The sequence below is a fragment of the Apaloderma vittatum genome, unplaced genomic scaffold (assembly GCF_000703405.1).
Source record: "Apaloderma vittatum isolate BGI_N311 unplaced genomic scaffold, ASM70340v1 scaffold38132, whole genome shotgun sequence".
NCBI classification, from domain to species: Eukaryota; Metazoa; Chordata; class Aves; order Trogoniformes; family Trogonidae; genus Apaloderma; species Apaloderma vittatum.
The window spans coordinates 1-15,234 of NW_009703716.1; the positions used below are offsets into that span (position 1 = coordinate 1).

The window sequence follows — 15,234 nt, forward strand, 5'->3', positions numbered from 1 at the left end:
CCTCAGCCCATCGCTCCAGCCTGTCCAGGTCAGTATGTATCACTACATTGCCCACCTAGACAACACACCAAATACGTAGCACTCACGCCTCCCAAGTTTGTGCATGTGTGTGCATACGCACATGTGGATATTGTGCGTAGATACCACCTTCCCCACCCCCCCCCCCCCCCCCTGCCTCCCCTTTGGCTTGCACTCCTGTAAAAGTAGCTGGAAATGGCACTGGTGCTAAGAAAACTGCTATAGATACAGTACCAGGATGACAGGATTCTGCGCCTTGGCTATAAAGTCAACGTTGATACCTCCAATCACCACCTTTAAGAGGGAAGAAAGAAGTAAAAAGTGGTTGGAAGGACTTAAGGAAAAAGTTTCCAAGTCTTCTTTGCTTTTCCCACCCTCTTGAAAGCTATCTAACTTACAGTGGGAAGGCCAGTGCTTATTGTGGATGGCTAGATACAGGTCAGTACAATCTAGATGAGAAAGTATCAAAATCTCTGCTGTATGTTGCTTCCTGAATTATGGCTGGCAGAGCCAGCCCCAGCATGGCAGGTGGGGTGTTACTCTGTGCATATATGGGTGCTGACGGTTTCTCTCTGTGGTGATAAAGTAATGTAAGACATTGCATGGGTCTGGTCATGTCAGTGCGCTTGAAGCCATCCCTCTTGGGACAATTTGTGACATACCAAACCTCAGAAACATTCAAGCACTGCTGTGTCAGAAAGCAAAGAAAACGGGGGAGGGGAAAATAGGCAGAAAAAAGCAGTCTTTTCTTACAGGCTCCCAGGAGATGCTGCCATATGCAGTGACACTTTATGGATCACTGTCTTATTGTCCTACAAAGCCAGAAACAGCAGTACAGCTCCACAAACAGGAAGTTTCTAGATTCTTTGGGGTCATACAGCTGTTTTCTCTCATTCCATCAAATGCTGGGTTATTGTCTCTGAAGACACTGCCCTCTTTCATGTTGGCAAATCCTATTGCAAATGCATTTTAGAAATTTTTTCAGCTCTCAAAAGACTACCTAAAATAGATTTCCTGTAAATTACGCGGCACATAAAATCAAAGATAGTGAGTAGAGCATTAGATCTTGTTTGGGATATGCTGTACCTATTGTAGTTCTGGCAATCATGAGCAGGAGGTCAACAAAAATAGATATTTATAAAATGTGTATGGCTCAGCAGCTCAAAATATCTCCCTCCACCCTCTTTCAGGTCTGTTCCTGTAGTCATGAGTTCCCTGGCACTGAGAGCAATACAGTTGAAGTTGTACATAAGGGCACAGTAAAAGGTGAAAAGGTGATTAAAGTTTTAATGGATTTGATGGTCTAAGACTTGATTGGATTAGACCACTGTCAGCGTTTATTCCCTGCAAATGTGGATGGGGGAGGAGGAGAGCATATTTATCTGAGAAGAATAAAAAAAATACGAGAGAGAGACTGAATGCCAGTGTGAAGCAGAAAGATTAGTCTCTGTCTGAGTCACCTTTTACTTTTGGGAACAGATATAAATTTATCCTGTGCTGTCAGCAGAGAGGCAGCAGGGAACTCACTGGCTGGGGTGGGGTTGTGTCCTCTCGCCGAGGCAGGTTGCCCTTCCTTCTGGCTTTCTGTAGTTTGCTCAGGGCCACTGCAATGCAGCTGCCCACTCTGGCATTGTTCTGGATCAGAGCAAGGTCTGTTTGGCATTTCTTTGAGGAAAAGAAAAGCATACCATCAAGATCAACCTGTCAGAAGCTTATGTAGGAACTGCCTAGAGGGAGAAAGCAGAAAATACATGCTTCGAGATATAGATTTGGCTGCCCTGTACTGTAATCCTTTGGGAGCATTGCATGAACACCCTAAATTTTTTAATTCTTTCACCTTCCTTCTCCCGTGTGCAGAGAAAGGAAACCTGCCATCTCCATTTGACAGGTAGGGAACAGAAGCAAAGGCTTCAGAGAGAAAAGAGAAGGTGAAATGCTTAAACTAGAACCAAGAGTCTAACAACCTCGAAGGATCTTGGCCAGCTTTTCCAGAGAGATGCCTACCACTATTTTTGCCAAGTCTCTGTAAGCAAGTTTTTTATCAATTTCACCAGATGCAGAGTATCAGAGGCTTTGAAAGCCCCACTTGGTGGATGCGTACAGTTTTAATATCCAAAAATGCTTTTACCAATATGCCCTGACTGACCAGGCCTCCTAGAGGGCTGGCAGCAGAGCCTGGATGTGAACCTGGCTCTTGCAGCTCCTACAATGGCATCCCAGCCAGCAGATCTGCCTACCCAGGGGGTGTTTTCTTTCCAAGTTTCTCTTACTCTGCATCCACATGAAGAGTTGGATAAGGTGGTGCAATGTGCAGTGCAGTGCTCTGGGAAGCCCAGGTGCCTTCCAGTGTGCAACCCCACCATGGAGCAGTAGTGTCCTGAGATTCCATCACAGACCAGGCAAGCTCGAGGATTAGATTTGAGGGATCTCTTTGGGCTCTGGACCACCTGCTCTGGGCTGGCCTCTGATTTTAATGCAAAAGTGGATTAAGACAGTAATGATGCTTTGGAAAAAGCAGGATGCACTTGCTAAGCTCTCATTTGCCTGCAGATACTGAAGTGTTTGCCTCTTGCTAGACTGTCAATAAAGTGACAGCATTTTCCACTGAATATTATGAGGAGAAATATGAGGTACACTGGAGTACTTTTTTCCCCCCATTCAGTAAAAGGATACTGGAATCCAGTGATTTCCCATCAGTTAATTCACTGAGCTTCTGTAACATAAAAGGGGTCAGTTCTTTGCCTGTGATCCCTTTGGACCTGTGAATGTAGAGAGAATGCCTGCAGATGAGAAGGACTGAGCTGAAACAGCATCAGAGGAGAAGCACTGCTGCCAGCAGATAATTTATCTCCATAACTACATACCATAAAAAATCCTGTAAACAAGCTTCAGGTTAGATAAAACTACAGTTGAAAGCATGTTGTGGGCTCACCCGTGCCCAACGTTAAGCTGTGCTACAGCTGCTGCAGCAATGTCCCTGAAGTTATTTACTTCCCCGAGACCACTGGGTGAGCAGAGGACAGAGCCCAGATTGCTTCTCACCTGGCTTCACTGAGAGCTTGCTGGATGGCATCTTCAATGACCTGGCCAGAGGCAGCTCGCTCCTGGGGACAGGGCACTGCTATCAGCACCCCACTGCTCAGGCCCAGCTCCAGAGCACTGGCTGGGAGAAGACAGGCAGATCATTAGGGGTTCTCCTTGAGTAAATCAAATGCTGAAGGGAAAGGACAGAGAAGAGTCGCCACAGAGCGGAGGAACCCACAGAACTGGAGCTCCTGTTCTTAGCTGACCCAAGGACTGGGTCTTTTCAAGCTACCAACCAATTTACATCTGCCTATTTCTTCTGAGTCTGTCTGTATAATAAAAGGGGCAAGGAATTATTTTTCTTTTAAAGAAGACTGATTCCACTTCTGAAGGCCCAGAAGATGGTTTTATAAGCACATTAACATATGTGTTCACTCCACCAGTGTGAATAAAACACGTGTGAGCATGCCAAGGTGGCTGCAGCTAGCTAAAACTTGCTGTAAAGACTGAACTTCCCTGCTCTTTTATTTTCGAAGCACTGAAGCATGAACGGGGGAAGTGGGATGGCTTGGTTTTGGGGACAATCTCTTCTCCAAAGTTAGAAAAGGAAAGTGCCTCATCCAAGGTGATTTTTGCGCCTCTCTTTTCCCAGAGCCCTGCATAAACCTTTCCCTTCTGAAACACACCAATGAGTTGAGCTGCCTCCTCTTCATCCCGGACTTGGTATGGTGCCTGAAAGCCGCTCTGGCATGTGAAGAAGGCTGGGAACTCCCTTGACTCTCCAAAGGCAGCCACGCAGACTCCCTGAGTCTCCTGAAGCAGTGGAGGTGAGACAAGCAGGTAATTAGCAGAGGGGAAAGAGACCGGACAAAAAAAATGGGGCTTCTTCCTTCTACCCAGCTAGAAACTGCCTTTCTTAAGCACAAGGTTTGGTTATTTTTATACATCCCATTCAATTCCATTCTATCACCAACATTTTTCAAAGTAAAGAGCCAGGCATGGTAACTGGTTGGACAGAATTTGGCTTACTAAGAGAGGCACGTCTTCTGCTTGTGCTTGAAGCTGATCAAAGGCCACGCAGCTGTCATTAGTGCAATACTGAGGCCAAGGTAACAACCCATGATCTGAACAGATGTCATGAGCTGGCAGGAATATAAGTGAGTTTTGTTTTAGAAGTATTGGTGTTGGCTGTCACCTGAAGTGCTGGCACTGGTGGTTTCCAACATGCCAAAGCTTAAAAAGCAACTCTACTGAAAATCATCTTGATTCCCATTTTAATCCTGATTTTATTTTAGTGTTTGATGGATCTAGCTCACCTGATCCATTAGTTCTGGAGCGTTCTCCCAGGAAAAACAAGTCTAAGACCAGAGAAATAGGTCATGGCTAACACTGCCTTTGGCCTCAGTTGGAATAGCTTCTGGAACAGCCCTTTGGGCATGGATAGATTTATGTTAGGGAGCAGCCCAATGCTTGTGTAGCCCCAGAAGTAGAGAACTGTAAATATGTCTTCATGTTCTCTCAACAGCAATTTCTAAACATATTAGGCTTAATACCCACCCCAACACCACTGGACATTCTGTACACGAAGTACAACATTATCTGCTTTCAGGCTCAGCACAGCCCATGCTACCTACCAGATATTCCAGTGTCCTGCCAATATCAAGGATAGACTTGACTCCTGCAGATACAACAGCAACTGGAGTTCGTCCCAGCTCTGTCAAGTCAGCACTCACATCCAGAGCTGTCAAGGTACAAGCAGCCGTTGTGTGGGTGATTGTGTTGGGTACTTCAAGCCGATGTCATCTGCCCTCTTAAAAAGCCATATCCGCCTGGGCTGTCACTGCCTGCTTTTGTAACCACTTAGATCCAGAAGCAAATATTATAGGTTTACAACATGCTCTTACGTATTGAGTTTGAAAGAGATATTGACAAAAAGAAGTCACATAGCTTAGGGCAGAGATGCAGCACTGTATCTCTCGGCTCTTTGATCACATCAACAAACAGCAGTCAAAAATTTGATAGAAAAGAAAGAAGAAAGTGTTATACAGCAAGGACAAAGTTCAGGGAAATGGAATATAATTTAAGTAGATTTTGATTTTTGTCTTGATGTCACTAGCAAAAAAAGCACCACAGGAGGCTTGCTGATCTCAGGAAACCCCCTGGTCTAGAATTTACATCTCATCTGAAAGAGATGGCATTCAGCAGGGCAGTGCACTTAAACCTTGCTAGGAATAAGCATATTATGCTAGGCTAAGAAGAGAGAATGTACTTAAAGTTCCCAAATTACACAGCCAAGGCTGGGCCATTTTCCAGACAGGAGCATGCACCTCTAACTCGGACCAGGGCCTAAGTTTGCTTTGTGACTCCGCTTCTGAAAGAGAGTCGATAACAACGCTGTGCTCAATAACCAGTATCAGGTTATCCAGCCATGACAAACTGGAGAGTCAGCTCCTGTTGCAGCAGCAAATGATATCCATATAACCCCCTGTAAGCAAGGATAAAGAGAAACTGCCACCCTCTTAACAACTGGCACATGCTCAAGAGGAATATTCTGAAGTTTCTGGAAAAGAGATATTGGAGAGAAAACAACCATAGTATGGTCAAAAAGAATGATAACTTTACTCTTTTGAGTGGACAGTTACTGCAGCACAGAAAGGGAAAAAGGGAAAAGATGGAATTAAATAAAACAGGATCAACATGGAGAAAAGTAGAACGTATTGATTTTCTTACTGCTCTCTCCTCCTCGATGGACACCTCCTATGCCACCTGTCACAAACACGGGGATTCCTGCTTTGTGAGCGGCAATCATTGTTCCGGACACGGTAGTGCCACCGGACAAGCCCTGTCAGGGGACAACCAGTCACAGTCAGCACCCAGGGTGGCCTGGAGAATACCACATGCAGGCAGCTATGATTTGTGGTCTATCACACAGCAATGTCACAACAGTCTGCTGTTACCAACTGACAAGTGAAATTCTGATATAATATTCTACAAGGGTAAAGTGCAGAGCAACCGCTGTCCTTGCTACATAAGTCATTCTTGCCCTGATGATAGCAAAGACCTTTCCAACCAGAAGGCTTCATGGGCAGCCAGGGTCACCTTAAATAAGCACAGTGTGCATTACTCGAGATGTCCTGCGTGTCACATAGTTTACATGTAATGTGATGATGCCTTATCATGCCAACAAGAATATTCCTAGCCAAGTGCTCATGGCTTGCCACCCGATCCAGAATGACTTTTCAGGAGCTCTATTTCATGGCTGCTATTTCCTTACTCTGTTGCATTTTGACTCTAGATAGGACTATGTTTGAGTTTACCAATTAGATACCACTTTACACGATATTTTCAAGAGATTTAAAAGCCACTCAGCTTGAAGGTGTAGAGCACTACACTATTGCTGTGTAGAAAGCACCACATCAGAAAATCTGCATGGCGTACCTGGCTAAGTACATAAGGGAGATCCCTCCGAGACACTTTAACTACATTTTTACTGCTTGCCAAGAACTCAAGTTCCTTTTCTGTCAGTCCCACGTGGATTCGTCCTCTTAAAATACCTATAGTGGCTGGCACTGCTCCGTTTGTTGTTACAATCTCTTCCACCTCTCTGGCCATGCTAGAATAAGAGATAAAAGAAACAAGACAACAATCACAAAATTAGTGAGGTAAATGGTCAGACAAGAAAGTTGCCATGTTCGATGGTCACCATTCCCAGTTTCCAGTGTTATACAGTTCTTGTGATTTCAGTTAAGTCCAGTTGCTCTGTATCTCCCTAATGGCAGAAGTTTTTCCACTTGAATTTGCAGAAGTGCAGAGCTCCCACTTCCAGGTCAGCAATATCCAAGCTCTGTGCTTCATTTCTGAGAAAAAATCATTTGTTTTACAGGCAAACCTCATTGTACAACAACCTACTGAAAATAGGAATCCTCTCAAAATAGGACCGTTTTGCATCATCTGTTATTTCTCTGAGATCCTAGAACTTCACAGAAACCCCAGGCAATTCAAGCCCTGCTCAAATGACCAGGATATATTTTTCACAATACAGGCACTTAGATATAGAGTAAGAACAGTGCCAGAAAGCTGCAACCTGAGGATACTCTAGGCCTGCAGACTAGGTCTTTCTAAGCTTTGCAGGTTTTATACTTGATCATTCATACACTATCCTTTTTAAGAGCAGCAGCTTCTCCCTTTCTGAGCTATCTGTATATACACTAGGCAATCTTTAACTACTGAAACTACCTCCTCCCCGAAAGTGAATTTTCAGAGCTTCATTCTAAGATCGAATGTCAGGCAAAATAATGCCTGGGTTAAAAGCAAGGTGGAAAATCAATACTAAAACCTTCCTGTGCTTTCTGGAAGCAGGGATGGAGAGGAGAGTGCAATGATTTCTGGCACTGTAACTCAGTGAAACACGAATCTACTGAACGTTACTAAATAAAGGGTAGAGGTGATTTTTTTGTGTGTGCAGGGCACAGAAGGCAACGAGTGTCCAGCAGCTCTCACAGTAGCTGCTCTAAGTGGGTCTAAGGAACGGATTTCACTATTGTGTCTCACTCTTTTTCATTACAAAAGATATACTAAAAGGAATTGCAGAGTGTTTTCACTGTCTGCACAAACTACGCAGCTAAAAACGCTGCTAGATCTTAGAGCAAGTGATGACATTATCTGCTGCCACATTTTAAAAGAAGTCAGAAATTGAAGGTGTTGGATCAGGAGATAAATAGGTAACATGTGTGTCGTATAGTTCTGCTCTCCTTAGAAGTCCAGATATACTTGGTTTACACCAGAGCTCATATTCTGCATGCCTGGTACCCTGACGTTTCCACATGCTCTTACAAAGTTTTGGGTTGACCAAGAATACCGATATCAATCTACCAGTTAGATGCCTCATTCATACAACTTCATGAACTAGGAACACCAAAATCCACCACCTCAGATTCTGAGGATAGGCCATGCCATGTGTAATGATGGTGCTTTCCAAGGCTACAACTGGTCTCCCCTCCATCAGGGCTTCCTGTACAGAGGGATGAATCTTGAAATAAGCACCTGAGGATAAACACAGAAAAGTGAATTATTTGTGTGGGTATTTGCAGCAATTACTGAGCTGTTTTATAAAAGGCAAATTGTCATCACAATAAATTTATTCCCCTCTTCAGTAGGTTTCTGGGGTGAGTTCATAAATAACTTCAGGAAGACTAACGCTGTGTTTTATACAAGTGCAATATTTATAAAATAACTCTACTGTTAATATGAATAATAATCCTTATAATCATCACGGAGGGCTCCTCTGATACCATTTTTGTAGCTGGGTTGTCATTGGCTTCAGTAACATTACTTCAGCATTACCAGAAATGAACCAAGCCCTGCAACCATTCCCCAAAAAAATGTTTTAAGGGTGGAAGCACCAAGGAAACCATAGTAACTCAATATATTACAAGACTATCATGCATCAACTATCATGCATCAAGCCTACTGTTGCTCGTTTCTTTGCTCCCAGAACACTGTTAGCAAGGTACTTTCTGCATTCGGATGAGGAAGATTATTTCCACGCAGTAACAGTTTCAGAATACACTACTCACCATGCAGAAATCTTCTCACCTGGGTGGTCCCACATGCCAAAGCGGACACATGTCTTTCCAGGCTATGGGTTATTTTCCTAATCATCATGTGCATGTGGAGGGTCCTGAGACAACAAAAGTCATGTAGGAATGAAAGGAGTAATTTTGCAATGATGTGACTGTGTGAAGCTAAACATATCATCTCTTGTCTTGATCTTGGAAGATAAACAACCCTAGTTCAGATTGCCTGGAGATTCTTGGTTTTTTAAGCACGAGTCAGGGTGTCAAAGCAAAATGTTAAGCCACAGAAATGGAGTTGAAAGACTTCACCTGGCCCATTTTTAATGCTGGGCTTAAATCCTGGTGGAGCCAAGGAAAGGATGATGAATAATGAACTAGAGAAAGTTTAGGAGTAGAAAACCTTTTAACTTTCAAAGCTACATGCTCATGATACATTGCAGGCTCAGCCACTGCTACCTCCAACCTGAAAGATCCCAAGGAGAAATCTCCAAGGCAGGCACAGGCAGAGGAATGCTATAGAGATGGAACCTTTTTTTTGCTGGTGTCTAGGAGGAGAAAAGCAGTTCAGTCAAACAAAGAAAGGGGCCGAGAGCTGGTAAACCAGACTGTAACTACAAGGAAGAAAGAGCAGCTTTCCACAGAGTCGTGGGGCTTTATGCAGGCTCACGTTACATCATCATTCTTAGCGCAAAGCCTTGGAAGCAGAGTGGCAATTCAGCCCCGGCAACAAACTCCAGAACTCCTCTGGTCTCTTAGCAACTCCTATTCATTTTAATTAAATTCACTCCCAAACAGAGAGAGAGGGGGAGAGTTGTAAAGGGTAAAAGACTGGTCTGGTCTGGGCCTCAGGGCTGTTTCACTCAATGCCTGGCTGCTCCACATATTTTCCCTGGGCGTTTGGCCATATGCCTCGAGCACTTCTGTTCCTCACCCCTTCAACAGCAGGAAAGGATTTATTTCTTCAGTCCTTTGTACCTATAGTTAATTTAGATGGCAAATTAATTGGAATACATTACTGTGTTCATGTTACACTTGGCAGAACATGGCACTGATGTCGGTACAGTGTGTGGCACCACAGCTGTACAGAAACATCTTATACCCAGGAAGAGTATTTTTGCCTACATCTAAAGACTTCAGCTATGCAGGACAGCTTGGGTTGTGTAATGCTGGAGAAGAGGGACCAGTTCAGCTAGGCATCTCTCAAGCCATCAGGATAGACACTGTCATAAAAAGAAATATACACTTGCCTGAAACTGTTAGGATTGTTTTTCACTTCCCAAATTCTTTTAAAAGACAAAAATCTTAGAATCATATAATGGCACAGAAGTGGCAACAGCTCTTCCTTCTGTAAGAGGAACTACTCCAGAAGCCTGAGCGGTTAAATGTTCTGGTATCGCGCTGTGTGTGTGTGTGCGTGTACACACTCCTCGCTCTCTGGGGCAAAGTCGGCTTTGGAATAAATTAATTAAGCCAACAAGGTTACGCCAAGGATCGGTTGAACTGCTTGAGTTGTGCTCTGAATTTTAACAACCCCTCAAACTCTGAAATGCAACAGCCCCAAGCTGTGCTGGCTGGTGGATAAAAACCAGCTGGTCCCCACCTGAAATCCAATATGAATTAGTTGATGTTTGCTGGAAACTCGGCCAACACTCAGCCTGAGCCAGCTGAAAGATTTTTGAAACCTGGCAAGTTTTGCAGCGAGACCCATCTGACCTTTTGCCTTCTAACGAAACTTTGCAGATTCCCAGTGCCAATTCCAGGCATCTCCAGCACAGACCGGCTTTCCTCCCGCCTCCAAACCGTCCCTGCTTGCCTCCCCTCAGGATCCATCCATTGCATCCAACCTCATGGAGCAATGGCCTGGAGTTTCTCTTACCTCTGGGCGTCTGTCTCCTGTAGGGAGCTTGAGTGGGTTCTGGAGTGATGCCTGGGCAGCCTTGGGAAAAGGAGGGAGGAGGGGAGGCCAACAGCAGCACGGGGCGTGCGGGCTGGCACTCCTGGCTGAGAGAGCCCATTTATTATTAACCACAGGCACAGCTGAGCTCTGCAACTGCTCGCTGCCCGCGGTGCGGGGGGCCATTTTACAACGGGGCGAGGAAAGCTTCTGCGATTATTTTTGTTCAGACGGTGCCAGATTTCCCCCTTGCTCTTTAAAAGACTCTTCTCATTTTTCAGATTCCTTTGCTCTTAGATTGATTCTTTTTTAAAAAAAAAAAATTGGTGAATCCATTGCTCACTAAAACAATGCTTCTGCAAGACTGAGCCCCTTTGTACTTGTTCCTAAAAAGAGGACGAATTGCATTCATGCCTCCCTCACAACTTCACCAAATGCAGCTGTTGAGCTCCTTCTTCTCAAAGAGCTCTATCCAGCTCTTGGCTTCCCCAGTGAGGAATGCTGGAGGTCTAAGGACAGCTGTGGTGATACCCCATACGACACAGATGCCTGGTTACAGCAAGAACACGAGCTGTGTTCACAGAGAAAAACTACTGTGGTGTCCTCCTGTAAAGAAAATCTATTCTAACAGGTTTAGGGTGGCTTTGAATGAGAACTTTGAAATTAATGTATCATTGTCCCTTCATAAAAAAAGCAAGGATACTTTGAGATTCAATGCACAGATATTATGCATGTTTCAATTTTATAGTGTGCAGAAAGTATCAGAGGTCGGAGTTAAATAGCTACACAGGAAGGAATTGATTTATGGGATAAAAGACAAGACATGATTCTAGATTCTATGCAACTTCCATGCATAACATAAAACTCGCTAAAGCAATTGCTAATGTATTGCTGAAGTAATCAGCATCAGAGAACTGACCTTACTGCAATCCATTAACCAGGAAATTGTAAAATGTAGGTTGTTAAAGCAGTATTCACACTTTACACTTGTCCTTTTCAAATCAAGTTTCCTGCAACTTTTGTGTAATTTGGCTGTCATGACTGTCATCTTATTTTCTACATCCTTCCAATCTTTTCAACTAAACACATTCAAGGAAACTTCAAACAAAGCTTGCTGAGTTGCAGAGACAATCCCCCTCTGAATTCTGCTACGTTGTCTGCAGGGAATTTAATTGCAGGAATGATAGATTGCATCCTCAGATACTATAACTGGATGATGAAAATTTTATGAATGGTATCTTCTTCCTCGGGGGATGGGTAGCCAGATGTATTGAAAAGAAAATGTGCAGGCAAAATCACATTTTTGAAAAAATCCACAAATTATAATGGCATCAGTTTACTTTCAGTTAGTTCTATTTGGAAAGACTGCAGTAGTGTAGGGATCTATCTGGGCTATCAATTTTTTGACCTGCTACCAGCTGATGATTTAATAATCAAGCCAGTCAATCAGTTGTCAGCTCTCAAGATCAAGATCATATCAATATCATCTTATGCAGTGGGCACCCCGTTCAGTCTGCTGTATCACTTGAAATCATGGACAAGAGTGTGTTTGCTTTGGTCACCATTTTTCTCCCTAAAACAAGTGGAAAGCCAGCCTTTTGGATTTCTAGCTTAGCTTTCCAGTATGAACCTGCAGGTCTCTCAGAAAAAACAGGACCACTCAAGCAGCTCTGAGGGCACTCCTGTAGCCTTGTGGACATCCCAGGTTTTGGCTTTTTCTTTTGGATTTATTGCAGTGAAAGTAAGACCTTACTTACATGAGCAATTTTCAAGGGCTAACAGCATCTTTCCCTGTATAGAAAACCCACCTAAGCTTGTGTGCAGATCCCATCTGAACAGGTTTTGCTGAACAAAAACGAGATGTAAGGAGGTGTTAATTCAGCTCAGTTCTGTCTTGCCTTGACAGACTTCTATCTGTGATGACCTGGGGTGGGGACGGAGGGGTTTGTGAAAAATGACCCCTCCCTGAGTTATCTAAAATAACTAAATAGGGGACAAAGAACCGAAACCTGAATGGAACCAAAACCCAAATAACAAACATTTTTGCCTCGAATCTCATTTCAGCCACTATATTTTCTTGAGAATATTTATTTTTTAATTTGGCTTAGTTGGCCATTTGTGTACAAGGCATCCCAAAATTAGCAAAGAATAACAAGTTGGGTGCTCAAAGACAAACCTCACCCATGAAAAGATAAGGGGAAATCCCATCAAACCACCAAAGATAAACATTCCAGATAGTCCCATTTCCTCAGGCATACCTCTGCCCCCTCATCCCATCCTTACAGAATAAAAACTGTAAATTGTTTTTTTTCCCCAACAATACAGCTGGATTGTAGGAGAGTCTTCCCCCTTTGTTCAAGATGTGGGGTGAGGACACTTTCCCTTGGGATTTAAGAACTCTTACCTGAGAAAGGGTAAGTGATTAAGAAACACACTCGTGGTATTTGGTTATGCTTTAAGATTTTGATCAAGGTATTAATATCTAGCTCACTTGTAGTTTGCACTAGGACATTCTGGGAATCACTTAATAGTGGATCCTCTAGACTGCTTTTTGAATTGCAACGGTGCATTCTTCCGTTGTATCCATAAAACCTGCAGTAGCAACATATTGGACCTGTGAGTGAAGTTCAAATAAATTGTTAGTTTGAACCTTGCCGTGAAGTCTCTCTCTCTTAATCACAGTTTGCTAAACCAGGAAGAGAATGGGTTGGTTTGGTACCAGCCAGCCCTGTAGAGGCAGACTGGCTGTGCTGTTCCCAGCATGTTTCTGAAACGGGATACATGGCTGATGATGGTAAAGGGGCTTGGGTGAAGGGACCAAAGCACGCAGGTGACAGGGAGAAGAGAAAGCCCCGGAGAACTGCTGGAGAACGTTTTTGTAGGAAACGGTGGGGGATGCGTATAACTTGTTTGTCTGCTTGCCGCAGCATTAGCTGACTTTCCAGTCCTGCCTGCCTGTGGTGACACAGAGAGTTTGCTGCTTGTATTTCCCCCTCCAGGCCTCAGAAGTGGAGGTTAATATTAAACAGGTTGCTGGGTAAAATGGGAACGAATGGGAAGAGAGAAATGGCAAATTCCTCCTGCCTGCTGGGAGCTGGGCCCTCCGGCCACCCTTGCATTTCCATCCGTGAATCATTCCTACCTGAGTTACTATCTCCCTGGGAAACTTCTCTTTCAAGGGTGTTGCTACTGAAGGCATCGGGGCACCAAGAAGCTCCGTATTAATGTTGTCACGCTGACACATCTACCTTGGGACAGTATTTCCCTGTGCACCTGATTTCTATGAGTCTATTAACCTGCAGCAGTTCTGCGACCTGGAACATGGTTACTGGTGTGTCCTGGCTGTGAAGCTTGCTTCTAGACTGCCAGCATGCAGGAGATGATACACCAGGGACAGGCAGAGTCATACACAACATGCTTATTTAACCATTTATTTACTTTACCTGTATGTGAACTATGGTGCCCATCTTACACGGGCTGCTATGTAACCCAGTCTTGATGAAGTTGCTTTTTAGTGATTTAACCTGTCCTTAAAGGCTTACATCCTTGCACTTTTATCAGATGTTCATGATTCTTCTAATAGTTCCAAAACAACCTTCCAGATTATTTTAATGGCTTGATGATAAAGCATTTGATTACTTTTTTCCCTAACACAAAATATTTTTTCTTCCATTTGTTTCTAACAGAATGCAAGACCGAACGTACAAACCTGGTGCAGTTTTTGACCTTATGTTTCAGTGTTGAACACTGTATGAAAAATGCTCTGGGATGGAATCAGGTGCAGAAAATAACTTTCTTCGTATGAATATAAAAGGTCTTGCTGATTCTCACTGCTCAGTTTTCCATTGAACATCCAGTGATTTGTGCAACTGAATTTACAAACTATCTGGCATTGAACACCATGCTGCCTCATCTCAGGAAGCAGGCAGTTGCTGCTCCTGACTATCAGTGCTGCATAGAAAACCCTAACAAATATCTTGATCTGATGGCAGGTCCTTACTTTGGGTGAAGGTTGGTCTTAGACAAGCAACCACGTTCATTACCAAGTACCGAACAAGTCTCTGTCCCCAAATCCCCGGTGAAGTTCAGCTTTTGGCAGTCCTTTTCTTTCTGATGCATACCTTTACTTTGGTTTGAAGTCTGTTAAAATCGGTATGCATACTTCCCCTCCTTTTAAGTTCTATTTGCCCTGGTCATGGCTCTGCATACTCCAGGAAATGCCAGCAAGCCATTCCCATTACCTCATTCCTCAGATCATTCAAGGGCACTTAAGTAATTTTTCAAGGCAACCTGAAAACAGATTTACCCTTTTTTGACCTTTACAGTACACTTCCTGAAGTCCTGCCATCTTAGGATGATGTCTTACTGCCTACTTTTAGAACAAAGGCTTAATTTCAGTATTTTCTGAAGTGACTGATGGCTTAGATATGGGGGGTTTTTTATCTATTTTCTAACAGATATGCAAAATATCAAGATCACTGCACCAACAGACTTATTTTTTCAACCTTGCCCCTGCATCCCTGCTTGTCACTGCCTTTTCCAGCTACATCTAGCACTTGGCTTAAGGCTATTGGTGGTACAAAGACAAGGACACGATGCAAACAGTTTCACAACCAGGATTTATGATGGCAGGAGGACGTGATGTTTCTCACCCCAAATCACCAGCACCGAGCTCTCTGGCGACCTTTCGGCCTGTGCTTTTGAGGCGCCACCGGCTCGTTT

General features: G+C 43.8%; 1 protein-coding gene across 1 annotated transcript; it reads right to left on the reverse strand.

The window, feature by feature from the left end:
• Window positions 1–181: 181 nt before the first annotated feature.
• On the reverse strand, window positions 182–8,703 carry LOC104268726 (pseudouridine-metabolizing bifunctional protein C1861.05-like). The gene is made up of 10 exons (XM_009864720.1): window positions 8,619–8,703; window positions 7,971–8,085; window positions 6,481–6,655; window positions 5,773–5,884; window positions 4,677–4,783; window positions 3,729–3,855; window positions 3,061–3,181; window positions 2,692–2,777; window positions 1,546–1,670; window positions 182–312 (listed from the first exon to the last, which is right to left on the reverse strand). Exons 1-10 carry the CDS (start codon window positions 8,701–8,703, stop codon window positions 238–240), a joined length of 1,128 nt encoding a protein of 375 aa, XP_009863022.1. The 3' UTR covers window positions 182–237.
• Between the last annotated feature and the right edge of the window lie 6,531 nt (window positions 8,704–15,234).